Source organism: Chiloscyllium plagiosum, unplaced genomic scaffold, assembly GCF_037043375.1.
Source record: "Chiloscyllium plagiosum isolate Xiang-an unplaced genomic scaffold, Cpla_swu_hap1 HiC_scaffold_13, whole genome shotgun sequence".
NCBI lineage: Eukaryota > Metazoa > Chordata > Chondrichthyes > Orectolobiformes > Hemiscylliidae > Chiloscyllium > Chiloscyllium plagiosum.
Window position 1 is genome coordinate 92,137,209 of NW_028270151.1, and position 27,074 is coordinate 92,164,282.

Here is a 27,074-nt window from a genome sequence, read left to right on the forward strand (position 1 = left end):
AATATGCAAACTCCACACAGAGTTACCTGCGGGTGGAATCAAACCCAGATGCCTGGTGTTGTGAGACAGCAGCGCTAACCACTGAGCCACCATTTACCTTATGGTGAATGTTCTCTGCATTAAGACACAATGCCTTTCGATTCAACTTTTTAACATTGTTAGTCATCTTAGCTTTATTTTGCATTAGGGGCCCATTTGTTTTCTCATCCTTGTTTTTTTTCTGCCTTCCATTTTTGCTTCTTTTGTTTGTATGCTCATTCCTCCCTCCTCAGATTTTTATTCCTTTTCTAGATTAATCTTCTCTCTGACAGTACGAAGAAATAGACCCTCTTGAAGACCCTCCTGGTCTGCTTAGATGCTATCTAGATTTGTACTGGTCCCACCTTTTCCGAAATCATTCCCAATTACCAAGAATTTGAATCCCCATATCATAACTTCAGCCAAGTATTCATCCTACTTTTGAACTCCTACTTCTTAATTTGCATCCTAGCTTCCCTACTGAGCTTATGGGACCTCATCCCCCATTTCATACTCATATTGTTGGTACTGATGTGTACCACGACCACTGACTGTTTACCATCTCACTGTAGAATGCTCTGCAGACTCCTTGACCCTGGTACCATTTCACAGTTTCTTTTGAGGCCTCAGAAATACTTGTCTAATCCCCTTGCTAATGAATCCCTCATCACTATAGCCTTTCTATTCTGAGTCCTTCCCTCTTATACCACAGAATGAACCATAGTGACATGGAAATGGTTCCCATTGCTATCCCCTGAGAGGTTGGCCCGCCAGCATTGTCCAAATTAGTTTACCTGATGGAGACAGCGATCATCACCAGGATCTCCTACTCCACCTGCCTTTCTCTATTCTACCTGCACTTTGTCCTTTCCTTTTCTCCCTGTTCAGTTTTTACCTTTGGTGTGACCACCTCACTGAAGATGTCCACAACACTCATCACAGATTTTCCACCTGCAGCTGCAGCTCCAAAATGCAGTTAATCAGCAACTGCAGCTGAAATAACTCCACAGAGGGTGGTATCCTATCACCAAATCACCCGTTATTCATACGTGGACAGTCCTTGACACTGAGCCAGTTCCCTCAGAACCGGCCCTGTCAGGATGAATAGGATGTCTGACACTCCTGTTTTTTATTCCCTTAAAGAACATTATTCTGCATTTTCTACCACCATGAAAATGCTCATGTAGCCAGCAAAACATTAACAAGCATTGCCCTGATCTCCCTAGAGTCATTGAGAGCATTGGTGAACACCGGGTACTCCCTCTCCAAGAATAACCAAGATAGAACATAACTGCGGAAGAGAGGCAGGCAGTCAGCAGAGATGATCCCCTCCACAGGCTGTTCCTGGACCTGTTTCTAGCCAGCCTGGCCAAGCCCAGGAGCAGACCCATGAGCATCTGCCCACACACCCCTGCACAGGATCAGGAGTGTGGGGTTGAAGTATGCTATGCTGCTGAACTTATCTGTCAGCCAGCACTCCCTGGTTGGGCCGGATTAGCAGCCCTAATTAGGGAACTCATATTCTATGAGATCCACCTGGCTGACCTTATCAAATCACTGCATCTTCGATCCTGAGTCTGGGGACATAGGCCATTTTTTTTTTGTAGCTCCACTTAGGGCATTTTAACATTGTGTCAGGTACCTCCAATTCTGCCTCTGATATAGGCAGTGTGTAATGCACAATAGCTTGCCTGTTGCGCCCAGAGCATCTTGGAAAAAATTGAAATGATCAAGGTAGTGACATCCTCTGTTCCCATCTCACATTCCGGGGTATTGTCAATGCTTGAGAGAGTTGGAGAACCAATGGGGCCTGGAACAGTCAGAAAGGCTATGGAGGAGCCGGGCACGTTTTGCTCTCGCACCATTTGAGTTTGCAATTTTCATGTGATCCACATGCTTCCTCAGAACTGTCACACCTAGAACTTTCTAAGTCACTGGAACTGACTCTTACCCATCAACTCTTACCCATGCAGGGACATTCCTATGGTTTGTGCACCAAACTTCATCCCTTGAATAAACTGGCTTTCTCTGTTATCAGAGTTTTGTGTCTCGCAGTGGCACTCCTGATGCCATTTCACCCTACCCCTCCCCGTAGGTCTGGTTAAATCAGATTTAACCTGGTGTGGAGTCTTCTCCCCATTAGCAACTCTGCTGGAACTATTCCTGCATGAGTGGTGGTCCTATAATCAAATCGGAACCGGGAAAGTTTGCTATCCAGTGAAGCTGTAGACTGTCTCTTTAAGTGTGCCTTCAAAATTTGGACTGTTCTTTCTGCCACACTATTGGATGATGGATGGTATGGAACTGTCCTCATACAGTCATGGAGTCCTACGGCACAGAGACCAGCCCTTTGGCCCAAACTAGTCCATGCCGACTAAAATGTCCATTCATACTAACCACATTTCCCTGCACTTTGTCCGTATCCTTCTAAACTTTTCCTATCTATGCATCTACCCAAATGCCTTTTAAGTATTAATGTACCGCCTCAACAACTTCTACTGACATCTCATTCCATATGCATACTAACATCGATGAAAAGACTTGCCCCTCAGGTTCCCTTTTATTCAATTCCCAACCCTGGGAAAAAGACTGAGTGCATTAACCTATCCATGTCTCCCATGATCTTATGCACCTCCATAAGATCCCTCCTCAGTCTCCTACATTCTAAAGTAAAAAGTCCTTGTTTGACCAATCTCTCCCTATAACTTAGAGCATTGATTTCTGGCAATATCCTTGTAAATGTCTTCTGCATTCTTTTCAGTTTAACAACATCCTTCCTATAGCAAGGTGACCAAACCTGAACACAATACTCCAAGTGTGGCCTCACCAACATCCTGTGAAACTGTAACAAAACTCCCCACCTTCTATACTCAGTGCCCTGACTGATGTAGGCCAGTGTACCAAATGCCTTCTTCACTGCCCTATCTACCTGTGACTCCACTTTCAGAGAACCGTGCACCGAAACTGCAAGCTCCCTCTGTTCCACTGCACTCCTTAAGGCCCTACCATTCACCATGAAACTCCTTTCTTGATTTGACTTTCCAAATTGCAAGACCTCACACTGACTATTAATCTCCATTTGCCATTACTCCACCCACTTCCCCAGCTGATCAGGTTCCTGCTGCAATTTCTGATAACCTTCCTCACTGTCCACGATACTGCCTATTGTATTGTCATCTGCAAACTTACTAATCATGTCTTTACATTCTCATCCAAATCATTGATATAGACAACAAAGAGCAATGAGCCCAGCACTGATCCCTAAGGCACTCCACTAGTCACAGGCTCCAGTCCGACAAACATCTTTCCACTATTTCCCCCTGCTTCTTACCATCAAGCCAATTGTATATTCAATTTGCCGGCTCCCCATGGATTCCATGTAATCTAACCTTCCAGAGCAGCCTACTATGTGGAACCTTATCAAAGCCCTTACTGAAATCCACATAGAATACGTCTGTTGTCATCAACCTTCCTGGTCACTTGGTCAAAGAACTCTAACAAATTTGTGAGGCATGATCTCCACGCACAAAGCCATGCTGACTACTCCTAATCAAACTCTGTTTTTCCAAATGCATGTATATCCTATCTCTCAGAATCTTCTCAAGTAACTGACCTAACCCAGATGTTAAGCTTATTGGTCTATAATTCCCAGGTTTTTCTTTGCAGCCCTTCTTGAATAAGGGCACAACATTCACTACTCTCCAGTCTTCTGGAACCTCACCATTCAATTTGAGGAAATACTCAAATTCCCTGCTGGCCCATTATCTGGGACCAACACCTCTGGAAGTCAGTGCATTGCAAAAGATCCTGCAGCTTTTTAATTGTCATCCCCGTGTTTGACAAATGAACTCTGTGCACATCCAGCCACTTGGAGTGGCTATCCACAATGACTAAGAGCATTGAACCCATGAAAGGACCTGCATATGACAAGTAAATGAGTCCAGGGTTTACCCAGCCATTTCTACAAATGTGGGCAAGCTACTGGTGGTAATCTTTGTCCTTGTTCACATTCTGGGTACTGCCCCTACCAATGCAGCTCTGTCTTCCTCCTTTCCTGGCCATCAGACATAACCTCTCACTAACATCTTCATTTTGGAAACTTCTGGATAACAGTGGTGGAGATCAGCCAGTATCTGGCTGTGACCTTTTCTCAGGACAATCACTTCTGCTCCCTATAATAATATGTTGCCCTCTGTGATCTAGTCTCTGCAGTTGCAAAAATGATTCCAATTCTGGCTGTGATAGCTCATTGGTTTTCCCCATCACCACCAGTTGTTTCGGCTTTGCCATGACCAGATCTTTCTGCGTCCAAAGTCTGATATTGTCAGTTGTGTCTGAGAGTGTGTCCAGAAAATTTAAAATCATTAGGGATTCTTCCATTGTGGTATGAACAGTGGTGCACCTGCCCAGTGTGGCCGCATTTGCTACTTGGCATCCTGGATAGTGTTCCAATTTGTAATTACTCATATTGATTATACATCTAATTATTAGAGCCCACTGCTGAATTTGGCCTGAAACTACAGATGATACTGCCTTGTCCTCTTTAAGGTGACCCAGCAGGATTATGTGGTCAGTTATTACCACAAATTTCCATCTGTAAATCCTGGTGAGGGTGTCCAATTCCATCGGAATAACCTGCAACTCATATGGTCCACTTACTGCATTTTACAATGATAAAGTCAGTCTTTGTGTCTGTTTGAAGTCCAGTTAGGCTTCAGCTACTCGGCGCTTGGTTACATCATTAATCCAACAGAGCAAACGGTCTCTCACTATCTCATTTGGGGTTAAATCAAAATCACAAGTCTCAGCCAGTTGTCTTGACACAGTCAAAAATCCCAATATGGATTCCCCTGGTTCTCAAATTGCCAAGTAAAACTGATAGCATTTCAAAATTGGAGGAGGCTTGAGGTCATAACATTCCTTCACTAAATCCATCAAATCCTGAAAAGTTTTCATACCTGGTGTCTCAGGGAATGTTAGGCTCATAATAATGCAGGTCCACAAGCTGTCAAGAGAATTACTCATGAAGATCTGAATCCCTCCAGAGGGGTCCCCTTGGTTCGAGATTGGTCAAAAGAATCATGAGGAGTATGGTCTGGTTAAAGCAAGGTTACCAGTTTAATAAATTAAGGCAGCCTGACGCAGATTTGTCCATCAACACAGAGCTTCTGTGTTCTGTGGAGAAATGGCACAATTACATTCGAAAATTACACATTATTTATATATATATTTTTTAAGAGACAGCAGAGCCTTAATTATAAGAAAAGACCAATCAAATGATTTACAGCAGGTTAATCCAATGATATTTCCTGGGAAAGGGTTCTTAATTACAAGAAAAGTCCAATCAACTATAATAAGGTGACATGATTGATAACAGCTAATCCAGTGATATTTCCTGGGAAACAGATTGTTATACGCACAGAATCACCCCATGTTTGCTAGTTCAAGATTAGTTCAAATTCCAAATCACTGTCTTATAATTCATATTATGAAAAATCCATTGTATTCTCTTATCTTCTATTTGGCTTAACTCAGCAAAGCAGCAGCAGAAGTTCAGAGTCAAATCACTACTTTCAGCCATTTTGTTGTGTTATTCTAAATTGAAAAGCCATTTTGTGGTTAAAAAAAAAATCTACATATACTTGTTGCTTCTGATAACAGCCTAAATTCAAATTTTAGATTCTCACTCATCGCTTTTCATCTGCTCTAATGTCATTTGCCTCGCAAAAATAATACATTCTTTCTACCTATTGGGCCCAGTCTTTGATGGCAGGATTGAATAAGTCAAGCTTATTAAATGACGATACGATGCCAGAAATGCTTACCTTAAGTCTAGACAACTGTTGCAAGCAAATTTCTTTCGAAGTGTGCTCCTCCCTTGTTGCCACTGAAATGATTCCCATCGACCAGTTTCCCATCATCAAGTCCTCCTTTCTTTACATGTGGAGAGTCCTTGATACTGAGTCAGTTCTTAGAGTGGACAGGATATCTGATACTCCCGTTTATTTCTGTCAGTCTGGCTCCCTGAGTGGAACAGATTAGCAGTCCCAATCAGGGACCTCATCACAATCACTACAGCACCTGGACACACTACCTGAACACATGGCTGCTGGTGGCTTTGGAAGAGTCCATGACTTCCCACACAGTGCAGGAAGAACATATCACAGGTCTGAGCTCTACAGCCATGACTTACCTTTAGTTCAGCTTCTTCAATTACTCCCTTTAAAGGAGAATGACTACGCTCGGGATTTTCGTCCAAACACTCCCATTACAGTCCAAAGTCTCTATCCTAATTTGTTTAAGCTAATTGACAACACCAAGAGAATGACCATCTTCGATCATATATTTGGTCATCTGGCATTCTATCATTGAAGCACAACTTTAACCCTTTCTTACCTCTTTTGACCAGATGAGACTCAGGTGCCTTTCATGCATGCATGAGAGATACAAACCTTAAGAAAATAGTGAATCATTCAGATATTCTTCATAAGGACCTTATACTTTTCCTACATATAAGTAACATCCAAATTATGTATTTTGACAAATAATGCTTTTGAATTGAAGTTTTATACTTATATTTCTACCGAACTATATGTAGATAACATTACAAGTCCTTACACAACTATATTATTCAATCATGTTCAAACTAATACATGTGATTATTTTATTCAATCATATCATTCCATAAAAGCATCTCAAACTGTTAATGTGTATTTGCTCTTCCAGGAAACTTATACTCTTTAATTCTCCCCCAGTCAGCCCTTCCTAATGCCCTTATTATCTATTTGTCCATACCATCTCTTTTCCATTTCAGCCTTAAATCACTTTGTGAAGTGCTTTGGAGCATTTTATTATATTTCAGCAATATAATTGTTTTAGCTCTTCATTTCCCTGTGTCTTTCAACCCATATTTTTCATTTCTCTCATTTGTGGGAACTATCTCATATCAACGTGCTCTTACATTCTTAAAAGGGCACTTCTTAAAGGCACTAGCTTGGCAACTCAACTACTTTCACCTTATAGGTAAAAACAATGACTGCAGATGCTGGAAACCAAAGTCTAGATTAGAGTGGCGCTGGAAAAGCACAGCAGGTCAGGCAGCATCCGAGGAGCAGTAAAATCGACGTTTCGGGCAAAAGCCCTTCATCAGGAATACAGGCAGAGAGCCTGAAGCGTGGAGAGATAAGCTAGTGGAGGGTGGGGAGAAAGTAGCATAGAGTACAATAGGTGAGTGGGGGAGAGGATGAAGGTGATAGGTCGGGGGCAGGGTGGAGTGGATAGGTAGAAAAGAAGATAGGCAGGTAGGACAAGTCATGGGGACAGTGCTGAGCTGGAAGTTTGGAACTAGGGTGAGGTGGGGGAAGGGGAAATGAGGAAACTGTTGAAGTCCAAATTGATGCCCTGGGGTTGAAGTGTTGTGAGGCGGAAGAGGAGGCGTTCTTCCTCCAGGCGTCTGGTGGTGAGGGAGCGGCGGTGAAGGAGACCCAGGACCGCCATGTCCTCAGCAAAGTGGGAGGGGGAGTTGAAATGTTGGGCCACATTGCAGTGTGGTTGATTGGTGCGGGTATCCCAGAGATGTTCCCTAAAGCGCTCTGCTAGGAGGCGTTCAGTCTCCCAATGTAGAGGAGACCGCATCGGGAGCAACGGATACAATAAATGATATTGGTGGATGTGCAGGTAAAACTTTGATGGATGTGGAAGGCTCCTTTAGGGCCTTGGATAGAGGTGAGGGAGGAGGTGTGGGCGCAGGTTTTGCAATTCCTGCGGTGGCAGGGGAAGGTGCCAGGATGGGAGGGTGGGTTGTAGGGGGGCATGGACCTGACCAGGTAGTCACGGAGGGAACGGTCTTTGCGGAAGGTGGAAAGGGGTGAGGAGGGAAATATATCCCTGGTGGTGGGGTCCGTTTGGAGGTGGTGGAAATGTCGGTGGATAATTTGGTTTATACGAAGGTTGGTAGTAGGGTAGAAGGTGAGCACCAGGGGCGTTCTGTCCTTGTTACAGTTGGAGGGGTGGGGTCTGAGGGCGGAGGTGCGGGATGTGGACAAGATGCGTTGGAGGGCATCTTTAACCCCATGGGAAGGGACATTGCAGTCTCTAAAAAAGGAGGCCATCTGGTATGTTCTGTGGTGGAACTGGTCCTCCTGGGAACAGATACAGTGGAGGTGGAGGAATTGGGAATACGGGATGGCATTTTTGCAGGAGGTAGAGTGGGAAGAGGTGTAATCCAGGTAGCTGTGGGAGTCGGTGGGTTTGTAAAAGATGTCGGTGTCAAGTCGGTCATCATTAATGGAGATGGAGAGGTCTAGGAAGGGGAGGGAGGTGTCAGAGATGGTCCAGGTAAATTTAAGGTCAGAGTGGAATGTGTTGGTGAAGTTGATGAATTGCTCAACCTCTTCGCGGGAGCATGAGGTGGCGCCAATGCAGTCATCAATGTAACAGAGGAAGAGGTGGGGAGTGGTGCCGGTGTAATTACAGAAGATCGACTGTTCTACGTAGCCAACAAAGAGACAGGCATAGCTGGGGCCCATACGGGTGCCCATGGCTACCCATTTGGTCTGGAGGAAGTGGGAGGATTCGAAGGAGAAATTGTTGAGGGTGAGGACCAGTTTGGCCAAATGAATGAGAGTGTCAGTGGAAGGGTATTGTTGGGGACGTCGGAAGAGGAAGAAACGTAGGGCTTGGAGGCCCTGGTCATGGCAGATGGAGGTGTAGAGGGTTTGGATATCCATGGTGAAAATGAGGCATCATGGGCCGGGGAAACGGAAGTCTTGGAGGAGGTGGAGGGCGTCTCGGACGTATGTGGGGAGCTCCTGGACTAGGGGGGATAGGACAGTGTCGAGGAAGGTAGAAATGAGTTCAGTGGGGCAAGAGCATGCTGAGACAATGGGTTGGTCAGGGTGGTCAGACTTGTGGATCTCGGTAGAACTGGGCAGTGCGGGGTTCCCGGATTATGAGGTTCAAAGCTCTGGGTGGGGGATCTCTTGAGGTGATGAGGTTCTGTATGGTCTGGGAGATGATGGTTTGGTGATGGGGGGTGGGGTCATGGTCGAGGGGGTGGTAGGAAGAGGTGTCCTCAAGTTGGCGTTTGGCTTCAGTGGTGTAGAGGTCAGTGCGCCAGACTACCACTGCACCCCCTTTATCTGCTGGCTTGATGGTGAGGTCGGGATTGGAGCAGAGGGATTGGAGGACTGCGCGTTGTGAGGGTGAGAGGTTGGAGTGGGGGAGGGGGAGTAGACAGGTTGAGGCAGTTAATGTCCCGGCGACAGCTGGAAATGAAGAACTTGAGGGTGGGTAATAGGCCACCGCGGGGTGTCCAGGTGGATGCATTGCATTGGAGGTGGGCGAAGGGGGTCCTCGGAAGGTGGGCGGGAGTCCTGATTGTGAAAGTAAGCTCGGAGGCGGAGTCGGCTGAAGAATTGTTCGATGTCACGGCGTGTATTAAATTCATTGATGTGTGGACGGAGGGGAATGAAGGTAAGTCCTTTTGCTGAGGACTGATCGTTCATCCTCAGTGAGGAGGAGGTCAGGGGGGATGGTGAAAACTCGGCAGGGCTGGGAGCTCGGATCTGGTGTGGGTGTGGAGCTGAGAGGGGGGGTGGGGCCGGTAACTGGAGTGGGTGTGGTGGTGGGGGTAATGGGGCTCGAGTCATGAGCAGGGATAGTGTTCCCCTCAGGGTTCTCGGGGGTGGGGATGGTGACAGTGGAATCTGTGGGGGGCATGTCAGCAGAATGCAGGTGAGTGGCGTTGGGGGTTGAAGTGGTTGCAAACACGGCAGTCGGGGGGCGCGGAAGTCACTGAGCGTGTGACATCAGTGATGATGTGAGGGGCGGAAGTGATGTCACGTGTGGTGCCTAAGGAATTGTCAGGGGCAGAAATGGCTGTGGGAGTGGCCATGATAGGGGCAAAAATGACATCAACACTCAGCCTGGGGTTGGTGGCTGCACGGCTAATGGCGTCTGAGCAGTTCCAGAGGCTGGGGGAATCTGCTGGAATATTTGAGAAGCGCTGGTTACAGAGATGGGTAGATAAAAGTTTGTTGTACCTGCAGTTTTTGATGTTTGAGATGGAGTTGAAATACTGTTTGTTGAGAGTATGAATTCTCTTGAGGATATAGTAAAGGAGGAGTCCTTTGCAATTCTGAGAGAGTGTGGCCCTCAGCTGAGGCAGGGCTGACTGTAGAGAGGTTAGGTGCCCGGCACATTGCTGCGAGCGTGGAGCGGAGGATCTTGAAGGAGCTGGTGTTTTTGAATCTGTAGTCTGTACTGTTTGTCCTGTTCGAATCCGAACTCTGCTGGTTTAAAAGTGGTCCGGAGTCCATGTGGGATGAGTTGGTTACAGAGGCAGGCACTGAGGAAGCAAACATGGCTGTGGTAATGAGTTTGTTTCAGGACATGGTTGAAGAGCTTCAGGGCAGAGGAAATGACCTGGGAGTTGCAGTGGGAGAGGGACCCCCTGAGATTATTGTAGAGAGAGGAGAAAAACTTCTTCAAGGCAGGTATCCTTGCAAGAGGATTCACAGTAGGGTTAAAATCAACTAGGTAAAAACAATGACTGCAGATGCTGGAAACCAGAATCTACATTGGGGAGACTGGCGCTTTAGGGAACATCTCTGGGACACCCACACCAATCAACCACACCGCCCTGTGGCCCAACATTTCAACTCCCCCTCCCACTCTGCCGAGGACATGGAGGTTTTGGGCCTCCTTTACAGCCGCTCCCTCACCACCAGACGCCTGGAGGAAGAGCGCCTCATCTTCTGCCTCGGAACACTTCAACAGTTTCCTCATTTCCCCTTCCCCCACCTCACACCAGTTCCAAACTTCCAGATCAGCACTGTCTCCATGACTTGTCCTACCTGCCTATCTTCTTTTCCACCTATCCACTCCACCCTCTATCCCCCCCGACCTATCACCTTCATCTCCTCCATCTCCTCCCCCCTCACCTATTGTACTCTATGCTACTTTCTCCCCATCCCCACCCTCCTCTCACTTATCTCTCCACCCTTCAGGCTCTCTGCCTGTATTCCTGATGAAGGGCTTTTGCCTGAAACATCGATTTTACTGCTCCCCGGATGCTGCCTGAACTGCTGTGCTTTTCCAGCACCTCTCTAATCTAGACTCTACTTTCACCTTTTACCTGATCAACCTCAATTAATCAACTGAACTATTTGACACCAATCATCAGGTAAAATGAAACCACAATAACATTTTTATCATAAAGATACAAGGAATTTTGATAATGTTGTAATGCCGCCTATTTGAATTACATTATATTCCTGGAACTTCAGTCAATAATTTCTGTTATAGCATGATTCAACAGTTGTTAAATGTTATGCAATTAACATATAGCAAAGAATCACAGACTAAAGCACCTATAAAACATCACATAACTCATCATGTCTGTACACTCGTACTTTAGTTATAAATGTGTTCAGTCCTAGCATTATTAAAACAAAATAAACCTGTACCAATACAGTCCAATAAATATTCAGGAATTCCTGACTAGTACTTTGGCGAATGAAGATTCATAAAATCCCTTCAGTGTAGAAGTAGACAGATTGACTAAGCAAGTCCATACTGACCCTCCAAAGATCATCTACCCGGATACCTCCACCCCTGTAACCCTGCACATCCCTGGACACTATGGTGAATTTAGCATGGCCATTCCACTTAACATGTACATCTTTGGACTGTGGCAGGAAACTCATGATGAGAATGTGAAAATTCCACATAGACAGTCGCCTGGGGATGTAATCCAATCCGGGGGTTTAATTAAACCGGGTTCTTGGTGCTGTGAGGCACTAGTGCTAAACACTGAGGCACCAAACTGCCCATTTGTTATTTAACAAGTGAGTCCTAAAAATGTGTAGGGGCAGTGTAAAAGTTACTTCGTCTTTATGTACAAGTGTATATTGGAGATCCACTCACACCAGTACTATTCTTCCTTTTGATCTAGACTCACTTGAATTGTAGCTGCATTCAGACTTCCAACAATGAGGACTATGCTCGTCCTGGACATTGCAAAGTCAGCTGTACCCACTTGCTTTTTTCAATGGTTGTTAGCATTGCTTTTGTTGGATTCATAGCCTCACTTACCCACAATCCTCTCTACATGACAGTGCTCCGGTAAGTACTTGGAATTCAAAGTTTGTGAGAAGATTTGTAGCTCGGGTGCTCATTGTTGTGGTTCTGTTCACCGAGATGGGAATTTGTGTTGCAGACGTTTCATCCCCTGTCTAGGTGACATCCTCAGTGCTTGGGAGACTCCTGTGAAGCGCTTCTGTGATGTTTCCTCCGGCATTTATAGTGGTTTGTCTCTGCCGCTTCCGGTTGTCAGTTCCAGCTGTCCGCTGCAGTGGCCGGTATATTGGGTCCAGGTCGATGTGCTTATTGAATGAATCTGTGGATGAGTGCCATGCCTCTAGGAATTCCCTGGCTGTTCTCTGTTTGGCTTGTCCTATAATAATAATGTTGTTCCAGTCAAACTCATGTTGCTTGTCATCTGCGTGTGTGACTACTAAGGATAGCTGGTCATGTCGTTTCGTGGCTAGTTGGTGTTCATGGATGCGGATCGTTAGCTGTCTTCCTGTTTGTCCTATGTAGTGTTTTGTGCAGTCCTTGCATGGGATTTTGTACACTACATTGGTTTTGCTCATGTTGGGTATCGGGTCCTTAGTTCTGGTGAGTTGTTGTCTGAGAGTAGCTATTGGTTTGTGTGCTATTGTGCATCATCCGCAAACTTGCTCACCCAACCTTCTAACCCCTCCTCCAGGTCATTTATAAAAATGACAAACAGCAATGGTCGCAAAACAGATCCTTGCGGAACACCACTAGTAACTGCACTCCAAGATGAACCTTTGCCATCAACTACTACCCTCTGTCTTCTTCCAGCCAGCCAACTCCTAATCCAAACCTCCAACTCACCCTCAATGCCATACCTCTGTATTTTTTGCAGTAGTCTACCATGGGGAACCTTGTCAAACGCCTTACTAAAATCCATAACACCACATCTACCGCTTTCCCCTCGTCCACCTCCTTAGTCACCTTCTCAAAGAATTCAATAGGGTTTGTGAGGCACGACCTGCCCTTCACAAAACCATGCTGACTATCCTTGATCACATTATTCCTATCCAGATGTTCATAAATCCTATCCCTTACAATTCTCTCTAAGACTTTGCCCAAAACAGAAGTGAGACTCACCGGCCTATAGTTACTAGGGTTATCCCTACTCCCCTTCTTGAACAAGGGAACCACATTTGCTAGCCTCCAATCTTCTGGCACTACTCCTGTAGACGAGGACATAAAAATCAAGGCCAATGGCTCTGCAATCTCCTCCCTTGCTTCCCAGAGAATCCTAGGATAAATGCCATCAGGCCCAGGGGACTTATCTATTTTCACCCTTTCCAGAATTTCCAACACCTCTTCTCTACATACCTCAAAGCCATCCATTCTACTTCTCATTTTCATCTTAAATGTACAACCATTACAATCATGAAAGTCTACCTCCTATCCATGGACTCCATCTACACTTATCATTGCTGTGGAAAGGCTGCCAACATCAACAAAGACCCCTCCCACTCTTCCAACCTCTTTCATCAGGCAGAAGATAGAGAAGCTTGAACATTCCATTCCATATATACCATAGAATCCCTGTGGAAACAGCCCAACAAGTCCACACCGACCCTCTGAAGAGAATCCCATCCAGACCTATACTCTATCCCTATAACCCTGCATATGAGTAATTTGCTTTGGCCTTTCCAGCTAATTTGCAAACCTTTGAACTGTGGGAGGAAACTGGAGCACCCGGCATGGGGAGAATGTGCAAACTTCACACAGATGTCCACAGCTGCAATTTAGCTGCCACTGTCAGGCAGCAATGCTAACCACTCAGGATTGTAGTGTGCTAGACTAGTGTGGTGTTTTTTTTTAGCACTGTTAATAGACTGTTGAAGGGACCTGTCTAATTTGAAATCTAATGGTGATCTTGCTTTTGTGCAGCTGTAACTTTTTATGCCTCATTCTTTCTAACCTCCATACGATCTGTATGTCCTCGTATGTTATGATCTGCTTGTACTGCATGCAAAACAGGACTTTTCACTGTATTAAGATACATATGACAACAGTAAAGCAAATCAAACAAATCAAATCAAATCACAGATTCTAGACTCTCGCTCAAGAGGAAACAACTTCTCCGCATCTACCCCGTCAAGTTCCACAAGAATTTTATGGCTTCCTCACATTCTTCCAAACTCCAATGAGTATAGGCCCAACCTACTCAACATTTCCTCTTAAGATAGTCCTTCCACTGTCATATTACCTGAGCGAACCTTCTCTAGACTGCCTCCAATGGCAGTAGACGTTTGGTTAAATAGAATCATAGAATCCCTACAGTGCAGATGGAGGCCATTCAGCTGATCAAGTCTGCACCAACCATGGACTGCATCAGTTTAAGAAAATGGTTATCGCAGCCTTCTCAAAACAAATCTGAATGAGCATCACCATTAATGTTCACATCTTACTGAATACTGTGGACAAGTACCATCTAGTATGATTGTGCCCACAAAATCTACTAAAGTCCGAGGTTTGAATTAGCAATCCTTAATTCAAGGTGATTTGAGATTCCCAGAGCATAGAGGTAAAAACTCTCAGCCAAATGTTCCTAATCACTCTCCACCAACCTTGGTGCAATAATCTGTCTATGAAAATCAGCTTAGGATCTGACAGCAGAGTGAAGATCCAAAATTAATAATCAAATATTTATTTTTATTTCATATGGCAAATTTGAGCTGTTGATCCCCAGCAAGGTGGCATACCTGTGGTAATTTGAATTCACTGGAAAAAAAAGGGAGAGGAGGCTTAATACCAATGGTGAAAGTGACCCCACAGTTTTTCTCCCTACCTGATGTGACTTGTGGATTAGTGACTGTCACATGATGATTTCAGTGTTATATTCAGAAAGTATGGATACTCACAAGAAATTATTAATGTGACATTTTTCCCCATCTCCTACTGTTGCTGTGATAGTAACTCCCTGATGAGGTTTTATTCATCAGTTTCCTGTGAATGCTGGATGACATAAATTTTGATTGCATTGTTGTTCTTATTAACTGTGTTCTGTCACTTTTAAACTAACCATTCCATTGAGTAAGATAGAAAATGTAGGGTTAATAGTGGTCAATTCTGGTGCAAACTCTTCAGGAGAATTCACCAATGTTATCAAAATATTAACATGTCAATTCCTGGTTGATATCACTGACCAGCAGTAAATACAGACGATGACTTCTTATCCTGTCAACTTGACCAGTTTGTTCAGCTGAATGAAAGTAGTCAAGAGTCCAATTTCTCTTCATTTTACTCTAAGGTTTAATCTCTACCAATTGAAAATTTTCTTTAATACATCAGTAAAAAGATCCTTGGCATATAGGTACCACTAGCAATTTCCCAGTGAAGTTGCAGATATAAGTTTATTAGTTTATTCTTGAACTCTTGCAGTAGTTGTGTAGCTTGAGTGATCATATTTCATATCCATCGGTAGTGAGGTACACTTTATTGAATGTGTTCATACATAGATTTTGATCACAATAATCTGCAGATTATTTGTGCAATGTCCCATGGGGAAAAGGTCAAAGTTGTCAACTCCAGTCGGATCAAGTTATCGCGTGATCTCCTGTGTGCAATTCATTCACTCTGAGAATTGATACCCAACATCTCTTCTCCAAAAGTCAAATTGAAATGTGACTTAAAAGTCCACAAGCTTCAATACTCCAAAAAGTGGGGTTTTCATAACGCGTGCTAGGGGTTCTCTTTTCTGGGAACATGGTAGTCTTAGAAGCTGTTGAGAGTCGACCAGAGTGAACCATGACAAGAACAACCCCACATTCATTTTCTTTAAAATTGTTTATATAAGTCTGCCGAGTTTATTCGTTCATTTTGGAACACTCCAGGAAATTCTAAGTGGGTTCTTGCATTTGGAACAGAATCGCAGGTGATTCTAGTTTCCATGGTCTTAGAGTAGCAAGGATCAATTGAATAGACGTATGCAATGGTTAGACACATGTGAAACGATTTGACAGATAAATTTAACTGAACATCAATGTTAAGATGACACAGCTTTTCTAACTGGTCTGAGGGAAAAAGAATCAATTTTATAGAGCAAATCTTAATGCTGAGAAAATGTTTCCTTTGCATTAATGGGAAGTGTGACAGTGGAAAATATTCCAGTGAATGTGAGGAGAATATGAAAAGTGAATAGAACCGTGGGCACAATGCTGCCAATTTGCTCAGACTGATCCTTACTTCAAGGAAGATAACTGTCCTACATGTTTGCTCATACAATCAAAACTACAGTAAAGAATTCTTGGTTTCTTCTTTTTCCACAGTGTGGTGAGACAAGATGAAAAATCTTTTGCAATTGGGATTCAGTTTTTGATAATGAGGCTATTGGGTGAGTACAAGTCAGTAGGGAATACAAACCATTGAGAAATGCATTACATTCTGAAGGTGGAACAGATACCTTTTCACTTCCATTTGAAATAACAGTAGCTTGTAATCAGGCAGTGTTTAGAGCCCTGGCTTCACTTCAACAAATTGTATTCTCATATTTCATTGAGGGGAGCAACACCATATATTGCTGATTTTCAAATAAATTAATTAATTTTGACACAGAAACAAGCATGATAATAGATTACAAAATTGCCCATTTCAGTTTTACTGGCTGGAATTAGGCTTGGAATAAAATTCAACATGTGTTTGATCTCAGTAGCTAGTTATTCCAGTACCTTTCCTCTTGTTCCACAATGTGAATAGGTTTGAGAATGTATGTGTGCGATGGTACAAGGGTATGGGTATGAAATGCAGGATTTTTCCAATTTGCTTTTCTTCTTCTCACAGCATGGTTACCAGCTCCTGCTGTGTTTGGTGCTGTCATCGATTCAACTTGCATTAGGTGGAATAAGACATGCACTGGAAAGAGTGCAGCGTGTGCTTACTATGATAACACTTTACTGAGGAATAGGTAAGTTGTCATTCCACCTTCAGTCACAACAATTGTTTCAATATTTCTTTTAAAAATGTGGTATTTACAACTTCCCATCCAAACATGGACAGTCCTTTATTCCTTTTTATGAGGATAATTTAATACAGGCATGATAAAAACATAGAGACAGAGTTCTCCAAATAATTTCTCATTTGCTCCATATACTGTAGTGTTAATCAGACCCAAAAACTTTACTGAGACTAGTTGTAGCATGAAACATGCATAAGCCCTACTGAGATCAAAGAACAGTATTGTACATGATCAGGTCCTCCAAGCCACCAAGCCTGTACTAAAGCATGATGCCCTTTTAAAGTAAAAACCTTTCACCTCTATGATCCATATCTCTCTATTCCTTACCTATTCATGTATCTGTCAAGGTGCGTCTTAAATGTTGCTATTGTGTCTGCTTATAGCAACTCCTCTGGCAGCAGACTCCAGGCACCCCTGTAAAAAAATAAACTATTTGTCACACCTCCTTTAAAACTTTCCCCCTTTTACCTTAGATCTATGTTACCCTGGAAAAGCGACACTATCCATCCTATCCGCACCTCTCATAATTTTATATCAGGTCGTTCTTCAGCTCTGACACTCTAGCAAAAACAGTCTATGTTGGAGCATTAGAGGCTGAGCAGTGACATGAGGGGCATGGATAGGGTAAATAGACAAAGTCTCTTCCCTGGGGTGGGGGAATTCCAGAACTAGAGGGCATAGGTTTAGGGTGAGAGGGGAAAGATATAAAAGAGACTTGAGGGGCAACTATTTCGTGCAGAAGGTGGTACGTGTATGGAATGAGTTGCCAGAGGAAGTGGTGGAGGCTAGTGTGATTGCAACATTTATAAAACATCTGGATGGGTATATGAATAGGAAGGGTTTGGAGGGATATGGGCCAGATGCTGGCAGGTGGGACTAGATTGGATTGGGATAACTGGTTGGCATGGATGAGTTGGACAGAAGGGTCTATTTCCATGCTGTACATCTCTATAACTCTCCTTGTAGCTAATGCAATCCAATCCAGGTAACATCCTGGCAAACCTCTTTTGCACACTCTTCATAGCTTCCACATCCTTCCTATATTGCGGTGACCAGAACTGCACACAGTACTCCAAATGTGAGCTAATTAAAGTCTTATACAGTTGCAACATGACTCTCCAATGTTTATCGTCAATGCCCTAACTGAGGAAGGCATGCATACCATAAGCCTATCTTTACCACCCTATCCACATATATTGCCACTTTGAGGGAGCTATGGACTTGCACCCCTTCTGTATATCAATGCTCCAAATGTACTGCTAATTACAGGGTACTTTCCTCTTATAATGGACCTCTCAATGCATCATCTCACACTTGCCCGGATTAAATTCCATCTGCCATTTCTCCGCCCAACTTTCCAACTGATTTATGTCTTGCCACATCAGTTGATATCCCTCCTCACTATCCAATTTGTCAACCAATTTGTCTCATTTGCAAATTTACTAATCAGGCAGACGTTTTCATCCAAATCATTTTTATATACTGCAAACTTTACTTGCGGATCATCAGACCTTCAGTGTGGAAAAACACTTCTCCATAACCTCCATCTCTCTTCAATGACCAAGTTAATTTTGTGTCCAACTTGCCAAATCATTGTGGATTCCACGTAATTTAATCTTCTGGTCCAGCCTACCACAAGGGAGCTTGTCAAATGTTTTAGTAAAGTGCATGTAGACATCATCGTCCATTTCCTTACCTGCTTCTACATCACTTCTTCAAAAAACTTGAATCATCTTTGTGAAGCAAGACTTCCGTTGCCTAAAGCCATGCTGACCAAGTCTAATAAGACCAATCTTTTCCTAATACGAGTAAATCCTTTCCCTAAAACTCTTAGCCAATAATTTGCCTCCCACTGATGTAAGGTTCACCAGACTATAATTTCCTGGAATTATTCCTGTTTATCTTCTTAAACAAAGGAACAACTTTGGCTTTTCTGGGACCTTGCCCTTTGCTAAAGAGAATACAAAGATCTCTGTCAAGGCATTCCTTTGCCTCTTTGAGTATCATGGGATAGATCCCATCAGGTCCGAGGAACTTAACTTCTATAATGTTTTCAAGACACTCAACACCTCCTCATTCATGACATTGACATGCCCCTAAACATATCATCATCCTTGTCTCTCTCCTTAGTGAATATCAATGTGAAGATCTCACCCACCTCTCTGGCTCCATGCATAAATTCCCACCTCTGTCGTAGAGTCATACAGCACAGAATAACACCTTTTCATCCATGCCCTCCAAGTTTACCAAACTAAACTAGTCACACTTGCCTGCTTTTAGCCGATATCCCTCCAAATGTTTCCTGTACATGTACCTATCCAAATGTCTTTTAAATGTTGTAACTGTACCTGCATCCATCACTTCCTTTGACAGTTCATTCCAAATACAAACTATCCTCTGTGACAGGTCCCTTTTATATCTTCCTCCGCTCACTAGGTGTTTCTAAAAATGTTCTTTCATTTTGAATCTAATGTTTTCATTTAGCCTAAAATGTCTCAATATTAATTCAAACCTGTTAAGATGCATCAGCTGGCAATTTATAATCTCAAAGAATCTTCATTTGTCAAATGTATTCATGAGCGTCAGTTTCTCCTCTCAGCTGACATGCTGACACGGCAGCTTCACTTATATTTTAAGACAGTCTTATCTCTGATTAGATAATCCTTCAATTTTCTAAACTCTCAGGATTGAGTTATATTATGGTCACCTGTTGATCAAAAGTCTCCCACTGATTTGATGTTGAACATAAACCATTTATACATTACATTAACAGGGTTCAAAGTGTGCCTTCATAGCTTTCAAATTCTCTCCTATCTGCTTTACTGCTCTTCAGTAGGCTCCTCCAGCACTAATAGCAGTGTTGTTATTAAATTTCACTCAGTCGTTTTATTTAATTAAAATCGCAGAGGTTTATAAGCATGGAAACAGACACTTTGGTCCAACGGGTCCATGCTGCCTAGTTCTCACAATTAATCTAGTCCCATTTTCCCATTTGATCCATATCCCTCCATACCTATCTCATCCATGTACCTATCTAAATGTTTCTTAAATGATAAAGTTGTACTCACCTCCCTCACTACATTTGGCAGCCCAGTCCAGACACTCACCACTCTTTATGTGAAACAATTACCCCTCTGGACCCCTTTGTATCTCACCTTAAACCTACGTCCTCTAATTTTACACTCCCCTACCATGTGGAGAAGCTGTTGGTTATGTACCTTATCTATGTCTCTTATGACTTTTTGGATCTCTAAGGTTACCCTCCATTTTCTACGTTCCAGGAGAACTAAGTTGTATCAATTTGATATTTATTTATATTTATATTTAAATTTATAATATAAAACTTACATAACTATTTCATAGTATTACCACTGAGAATGGAAACAATTCCAATTCTGTTTTCATGTTAAATTGAAGTGGGCCAAATGGTCTACTTCTACTTTTGTTTTCCATTTTTTCTATATTCATATACTCCTTCATTTCCACAGCAGCAGCCATTTTGACGCACCTGGATAATTACTATCACCCCGATGGTTCTTATAAATTGCTTCTGTGTTAGGCCACTTTTGGAATTCAATTCTGTTCTCCTTCTTATTGGCAGGATGTTCTGAAACTTGAAATGGTTCAGAAAAGATTTATAAGGATGTTGCAGGGTTGGAGGGTTTGAGCTACAGGGAGAAGCTTAACAGGCTGGGCTGTTTTCCCTGGAGCGTGGGAGGCTGAACGGTAACCTTAGAGGTTTATAAATTCATAAGAGGCATGGATAGGGTAAAGAGACAGGGTCATTTCCCTGGTGTGGGGGGATCCAGAACAGTTCCAGGTTTAGGGTGAGACTGGAAAGATATAAAGGGGCAACATTTTCACGCAGAGGGTGCTACGTGTATGGAATGAGCTGCCAGAGGAAGTGGTGGAGGCTGGTACAATTACAGCATTTAAAAGGCATCTGGATGGGTATATGAATAGGAAGTGTTTAGAGATGTATGGGCCAAGTGCTGGCAATTGGAACTAGATATCTATGCCGACCAGATATCCTAAATATGAGTTGAACCAAAGGGTCTGTTTCCATGCTGTACATCTCTTTGACTATCTCTGTCCAAACTACTTGTAAATTTAATCCACTTACTGCATTTGGAAGTGTGTATTGTACATAAAGGTCTGTACTATTTCTGTTTCCCTTAGTCTGAGCTTGAACTGCACTTATACAAAAACCTCAGTTTGACTAGTTCATTTCGCAAATATTAATAAATAAAAATCATTCATCCTATCTAATGATTATCCCATGTTAATCCAACTATTGCCTTATTTGTACTTAAGTATGAAGAAATTGGGTATCAAATACCTAAAATTGAGTGGAATTTGGAAAGCAGTCTACAACTGTTTTGGTGCAGAATGGAAGATGCAAAACTGACTCTCAACAGCATCTTCATTGGTGGATGGTTATAGGATTACAACCGCACATCTTGCATTTTGGAAAGTCAAATCAAGGTCGGAGTTTCATGGTGAATGGTAGGGCCTTAAGGAGTGTAGCGGAACAGAGGGATTTTCAGAGGTTTACAGTTTTCTGAAAGTGGAGTCACAAGTAGACAGGACAATGAAGAGTGCATTTGGCACACTGGCCTTCATCAGTCACAGCTTTGAATACAGAAGTTGGAAGTTATGTTGTATAGGATGTTGGTGAGGCTGCACGTGGAGTATTGTGGTCAGTTTTGGTCACCTTGCTATAGGAAGAATGTTATTAAACTGGAAAGAGTGCAAAATAAATTTACAAGGAATTTGCCTAGATTCAATGGTCTGAATTTTAAGGAGAGATTGGACAAGCCAGGACTTTTTACTTTCGTGTGTAGGAGACTGAGGGGGGAATCTTATAGAGGTGTGTAAGATCATCAGAGGCATGGAAGGAATGAATGCACTCTGTCTTTTCTCCAGGGTTAGGGAATGGAGGACTAGAAGGCATCACTTTCAGGTTAGAGGGGTAAAAATAAAAGGGAACCTGAAGGACAACTTTTTTTACACAGTGTGGAATGTATATGGAATGAGCTGTCAATATAAGTTGTTGAGGCAGGTACATTGACAACATTTAAGAAGTATTTGGATAAATACATGGATAGGAAAGGATTAGAAGGATATGAGCCAAGTGCAAGGAAATGGGATTAGCGTGGACGGATATTTTGGTTGGCATGGACCATTTTGGGAGAAAGTGAGGACTGCAGGGTCAGTGACAAGGTGGGCTTTCCTGAGCCTGCGCAGAAAGTAGAGACATTGCTGGGCTTTCTTGGCTATGAGCTGGCGTTGAGGGTCCAGGTGAGATTCTCCACTAGGTGTGTGCCAAGAAATTTAGTGCTCTTCACAATCTCTACAGGGGAGCAGTTGATGTCCAGTGGAGAGTGGTTGCTCCATGCCCTCCTGAAGTCAAGAACCATCTTTTTTGTCTTGTGCACGTTCAGAGACAGGTTGTTGGCTCTGCAGTCGTCTATTAACTGCTGCACCTCCTCTCTGTATGCTGACCCATACAGCCGTATCATCAGCGAACTTGATGCTGTGATTCGAACTGTGCATTGCTGCACAGTCGTGTGTCAGCAGGGTGAACAGCAGTGGACTGAGCACACAGGCCTGGGGGGCCCCGTGATCTCTGTCATGGTGTTGGAGATGCTGTTCCTAGTCCAGACTAACTGAGGTCTCCCAGCCAGGAAGTCCAGGATCCAGTTACACAGGGAGGTATGTAGGCCCAGCAGACTCAGCTTTCCAATCAGATGCTGAGGAATGATGGTGTTAAATGCAGAACTGAAGTCTATGAGCAATAGCCTGAGGTAGGTGTCCTTCTCCAGGTGGGCTAGGGCCAGATGGAGGGTTGTGGAAATGACATCTGTTTAGCGGTTGGGTTGACTTGCGAACTGCAGGGTGTCCAGTGAAGGGGGCAGCAGGGTCTTAATATCTGCATCACGAGCATTGTTGAAGCCTACATGGTGATGGGTGTAAGCGCAAAAGGGGATAGTCATTAAGACAGGACACTGAAGACTTCTTCAGCACAAGCACGTTGGAACAATGGCACAGCAAAGGAGATGTTGAAGATGTCCTTGAGAACATCTGCCAGTACGTCTGAGCACCCTGCCCGGGATGTTATCTGGCCCAGCAGCCTTACGTGGGTTAACTCTGCATAGGATGAGAGATAAATAGGAGATGGGGGAAGATGGGTGGGGGTGATGGTGATAGGTTGGAGTGGAGGGTGGAGTGGATAGGTGAGAAGGAAGATGGACAGGTAAGACAGTTCAAGAGGGTGGTGCTGAGTTGGAGTGTTGGATCTGGGGTTAGGTGGGGAGAGGAGAGGTGCGGGAACTGGTGAAGTTGCGTTGATGCCCTGTGTTTGGTGGATCCCAAAGTGGAAGATGAGGCATTCATCCTCCTGGCATTGGGTGTGTTGGGTTTGGCTGTGGAGGAGGCCCAGGATTACATGTCCTTTGCAGAGTGGGAGGGAGAGTTGAAGTGTTCAGCCACAGGGTGATGGGATTGTTTGGCATAAGTGTCCCAGAAATGTTCCCTGAAACAGTCCGTGAGTTGGCATCCTGTCTCCCCAGTGTGGAGGAGAACACTTTGAGAGCAGCAGACACTGTCGATGAGATGTTTGGCTTTGTAGGATTGGATGTACTCTTTGGGGCCTTGGATGGAGTTGAGGGGGGAGATGTGGGCGCAGGCTTTATACCTCTTGCGGCAGCAAGGGAAGGTGCCGGAATGGGTGGTGTGGACAGAACAAGGGGAGTCTCAGAGGGAATGGTCTCTGCAGAATGCCGAAAGGGGTGGAAATGTGACAGAAATGCGACGGAGAATTCTGCTCTGGATTCGAAATGTAACGCTAATCACATATCACTGTTAATTATTCTAACAAGCCCTGTATTGTCCCATAATGAGCTTTTTTTGTTTTCCTATGAAGGTAGATCATATAAAAATGACATTCTATTAACTATTTTAATGTTCGGCAGGTACCTGGGTCTACAACTTGGCTATAATGCCCTTGGAACATTGCTTTTACTGATTGCTGGTTGGAAAGCAAAGACGTTCAGTGCACGTAAGATTGCTGTACAGAACACAACGGCAGTATGAAGATTCTCCAGTTGATATAATGGGAACTGACATTACTTCACAATTGACCAACCTACAAATTATTTTTGTATCTGAATCATTTACTTAACAATACTTTGAATTATAGTGTTGATTTATTTCAGAGTTAAAATCACTATACTTATTTGACAATGAGAAAAAATTGAGCAATATCAAGAACCCTCAGTAACAACAACTTGCATTTATAACACACCTTTAATGCAGTTAAACATCCCAAGACAGGGACTATACAAAGAAAATTTGACATCGAACCACGTAAATAGCTATTAGATCAAAACCTTGTCTCAAAGAATATGAATGAGCATCTTTAAAAGAGAGAGAGAGAGAGCGCGAGAGAGAGAGAGAGAGAGCGCGAGAGAGAGAGAGAGAGAGCGCGAGAGAGAGAGAGACAGACAGACAAAAAACAGATAACAGATGAGAGAAAGAGACAGACAGATGAGTGCGAGAGAGACTAGATAGACAGATGGAAGCGAGAGAGAGAGGGAGAGAAACAGGTGGAAGAGACAGACAAAACAGATAGGTGAGAGAAACAGACAGACAGACAAACGAGTGAGAGACCAATGAGCGAGAAAAACACACAGACAGAAGAGAGGTAAAGAGATGGAGGGGGTCAGGGAGCAAATTCTAGAATTCATCATGTCTGTTGAAAGCACAACTGCTGTTTATGGAGTGATAAAAGTTGGGATTGATCAGGCAGGCCACAATTGGAAGTACTGTTAAAGAAATTACCATGTTGGAGGAGGTTACAATAAATAAGGAGGACCATGGTTTGAAATCAAGAACAGAAACTCTGCTGGAGCAGACCTTTACTTTCAGTGGGATGTTATTCATGCCCCCCCCCTACACATTAGCAGCACAGAGGTGGAACAAGTGGACAGTGTCAAGCTCCTAGGAGTGATCATCCACAACAAAGCTTTCTTGGACTCTTCATGTGGACGCATTGTTAAAAAGGCCCAACAACATCTCTTCTTTCTCAGGCAGCTGAGGAAATTTGGCATGACAGCAAATACCCTTGCCAACTTTTGTAGGTGCGCCATTGAGAGCATTCTGTCTGGATATATCACTACCTGGTATGGCAACTGTACCCATTCAAGATCGGAGACTGTTACAGAGAGTGATGAACTCAGCCCGGACAATCACAAAGGTCAATCTATAGATTCAAGGAAAGGCCGCCAACATTCTCAAAGATCCATCCATCCTGGCAATGCAATGTTTTTCTACAACCTCTACCATCGGGGAGAACGTACAGAAGCCTGAACACATGCACCATCTGGTTTCAAAAAGGTTTCTACCCTACTGTCGGACTCAAACTCTTAACATTCGCCTGTAGCTGTGTTTTTGTTTTTGCTGCTGTTTACTTATTATTTACTTACCTATGCTACTTAACTATGTGATCTGTCTGTATTGCTCGCAAGACAAAGCATTTCACTGTGCCTCGGTACACGTGATAATAAATTCAATTTAGTGTTACAACACATGGATAGTAAGCTAAAGTAAATCAACCTCTCAGTCACTGGATTTACAACACAATGAAGTTTAAACATTCAATTACCCTCAAAATTGTCTAATTGTTCCTACCCAGATTTTATGAATAATAGATCTTTTGATACCTTTGTAGGAGCGTAGCCATCAACTGGGGATAAAAACTTATGGAGGCAGACGGCCTCAATGCACAAACTCAATTATTCATTTAATCTTTGGCTCAGATCAGAAGAAAGATCAGTGACACACTAACTTGTACAATAAAAAGTAGTATTTTATACTATTCTGTATGACAATGATCAGATACAACATATTACAGCCCTTCTCTCCTAATCCATATAACCAATCTTGTGAAACACCTAATTAATGATGGGCATCCCAGGTTCCGATAATCTCATGGTGTTTAGCAGGCAGTGTAATCTCCAGGCCTTGAGAACTTTGTATGAACCCTATTCATTCACATTCCAAAGTTAATTGCGACCCTCCTTCGGGCTGCTCAGGCTGGCCAATCTACAGGGACAGAACTAATTCTGTAATTCATTGTATTTTATTTGATCAAATTCAACTATTCCTCTTATATTTTCCACTGTTCTGATTATATATAGAAAAAAATCAAAATAAGTTAGTTTTAATTTATTTGCTATAAGATTAGTATAAAGTTAGTTATATAGTGTAAAATTATACAGCTACTCTTACTGTCAGGACTTTGTAATTTATTGGCCATGAACAATCTATTTCGAAGTTATTTCCTAAAGCTAGTTAACTTCACATCTAGGTCTAAATGATTTTTCTTTCATACTTGTATTATGCGTTGCTTATATGCATCTATTTTATGTTACAAATTACCCGTGTGGTTCAAAACAATCTTTAACTAGAACCTTTTTTAATATTGAGCAACTTTAAAAAGATGTCGTTAATATACCCACCTCGACCTTTTCTGCTGGCAGCTCATTCCATATGTGGACCACCCTCTGTAAAAATGTTGCCCTCAGATTCCCTTTAATTCTTACCCCTCTGATGTTAAACTGATGCCCTCTAGTCCTCGATTCCCCAACTCTGGGAAAAAGACTGAGTGCATTCACCCTATCCAGGCCTCTCATGATCTTATTCACTTCTATAAGTTGAGTCTCCTATGCTCTGAGGAAAAAGGTCCTAGTTTGTCCAATCTCTCCTTATAACTCAGACCATTGAGTTTTGGCGGCATCCTTGTAATATTTTTCTGCATCCTTCCAATAACGAGATGACCACAATTGAACACAATACCCCAAGTGAGGCTTCACCAATGTCCTGTACAACTGCAACATAACTTCTCAACGTCTATACTCAGTGCCCTGACTGATGAAGACCAGTGTGCCAAACGCCTTCTTCACTGCCCTGTCTACCTGTGATTCCACTT

The 27,074-nt window shown here is 43.2% G+C and overlaps 1 protein-coding gene across 4 annotated transcripts in view; it reads left to right on the top strand.

The window, feature by feature from the left end:
• The window catches only part of slco2a1 (solute carrier organic anion transporter family, member 2A1), a 151,455-nt gene extending 125,784 nt beyond the window's left edge, over positions 1-25,671 (top strand). For all 4 annotated transcript variants that reach the window (XM_087993914.1, XM_087993915.1, XM_087993917.1 and 1 more), the window contains 4 exons: positions 11,975-12,144; positions 16,398-16,462; positions 16,909-17,032; positions 24,058-25,671. In XM_087993914.1, coding sequence (XP_087850040.1) covers positions 11,975-12,144; positions 16,398-16,462; positions 16,909-17,032; positions 24,058-24,178 — 480 coding nt within the window. In that variant the 3' untranslated portion in view covers positions 24,179-25,671. The remainder of the gene's footprint in view (positions 1-11,974; positions 12,145-16,397; positions 16,463-16,908; positions 17,033-24,057) is intronic.
• Positions 25,672-27,074: the final 1,403 nt, after the last annotated feature.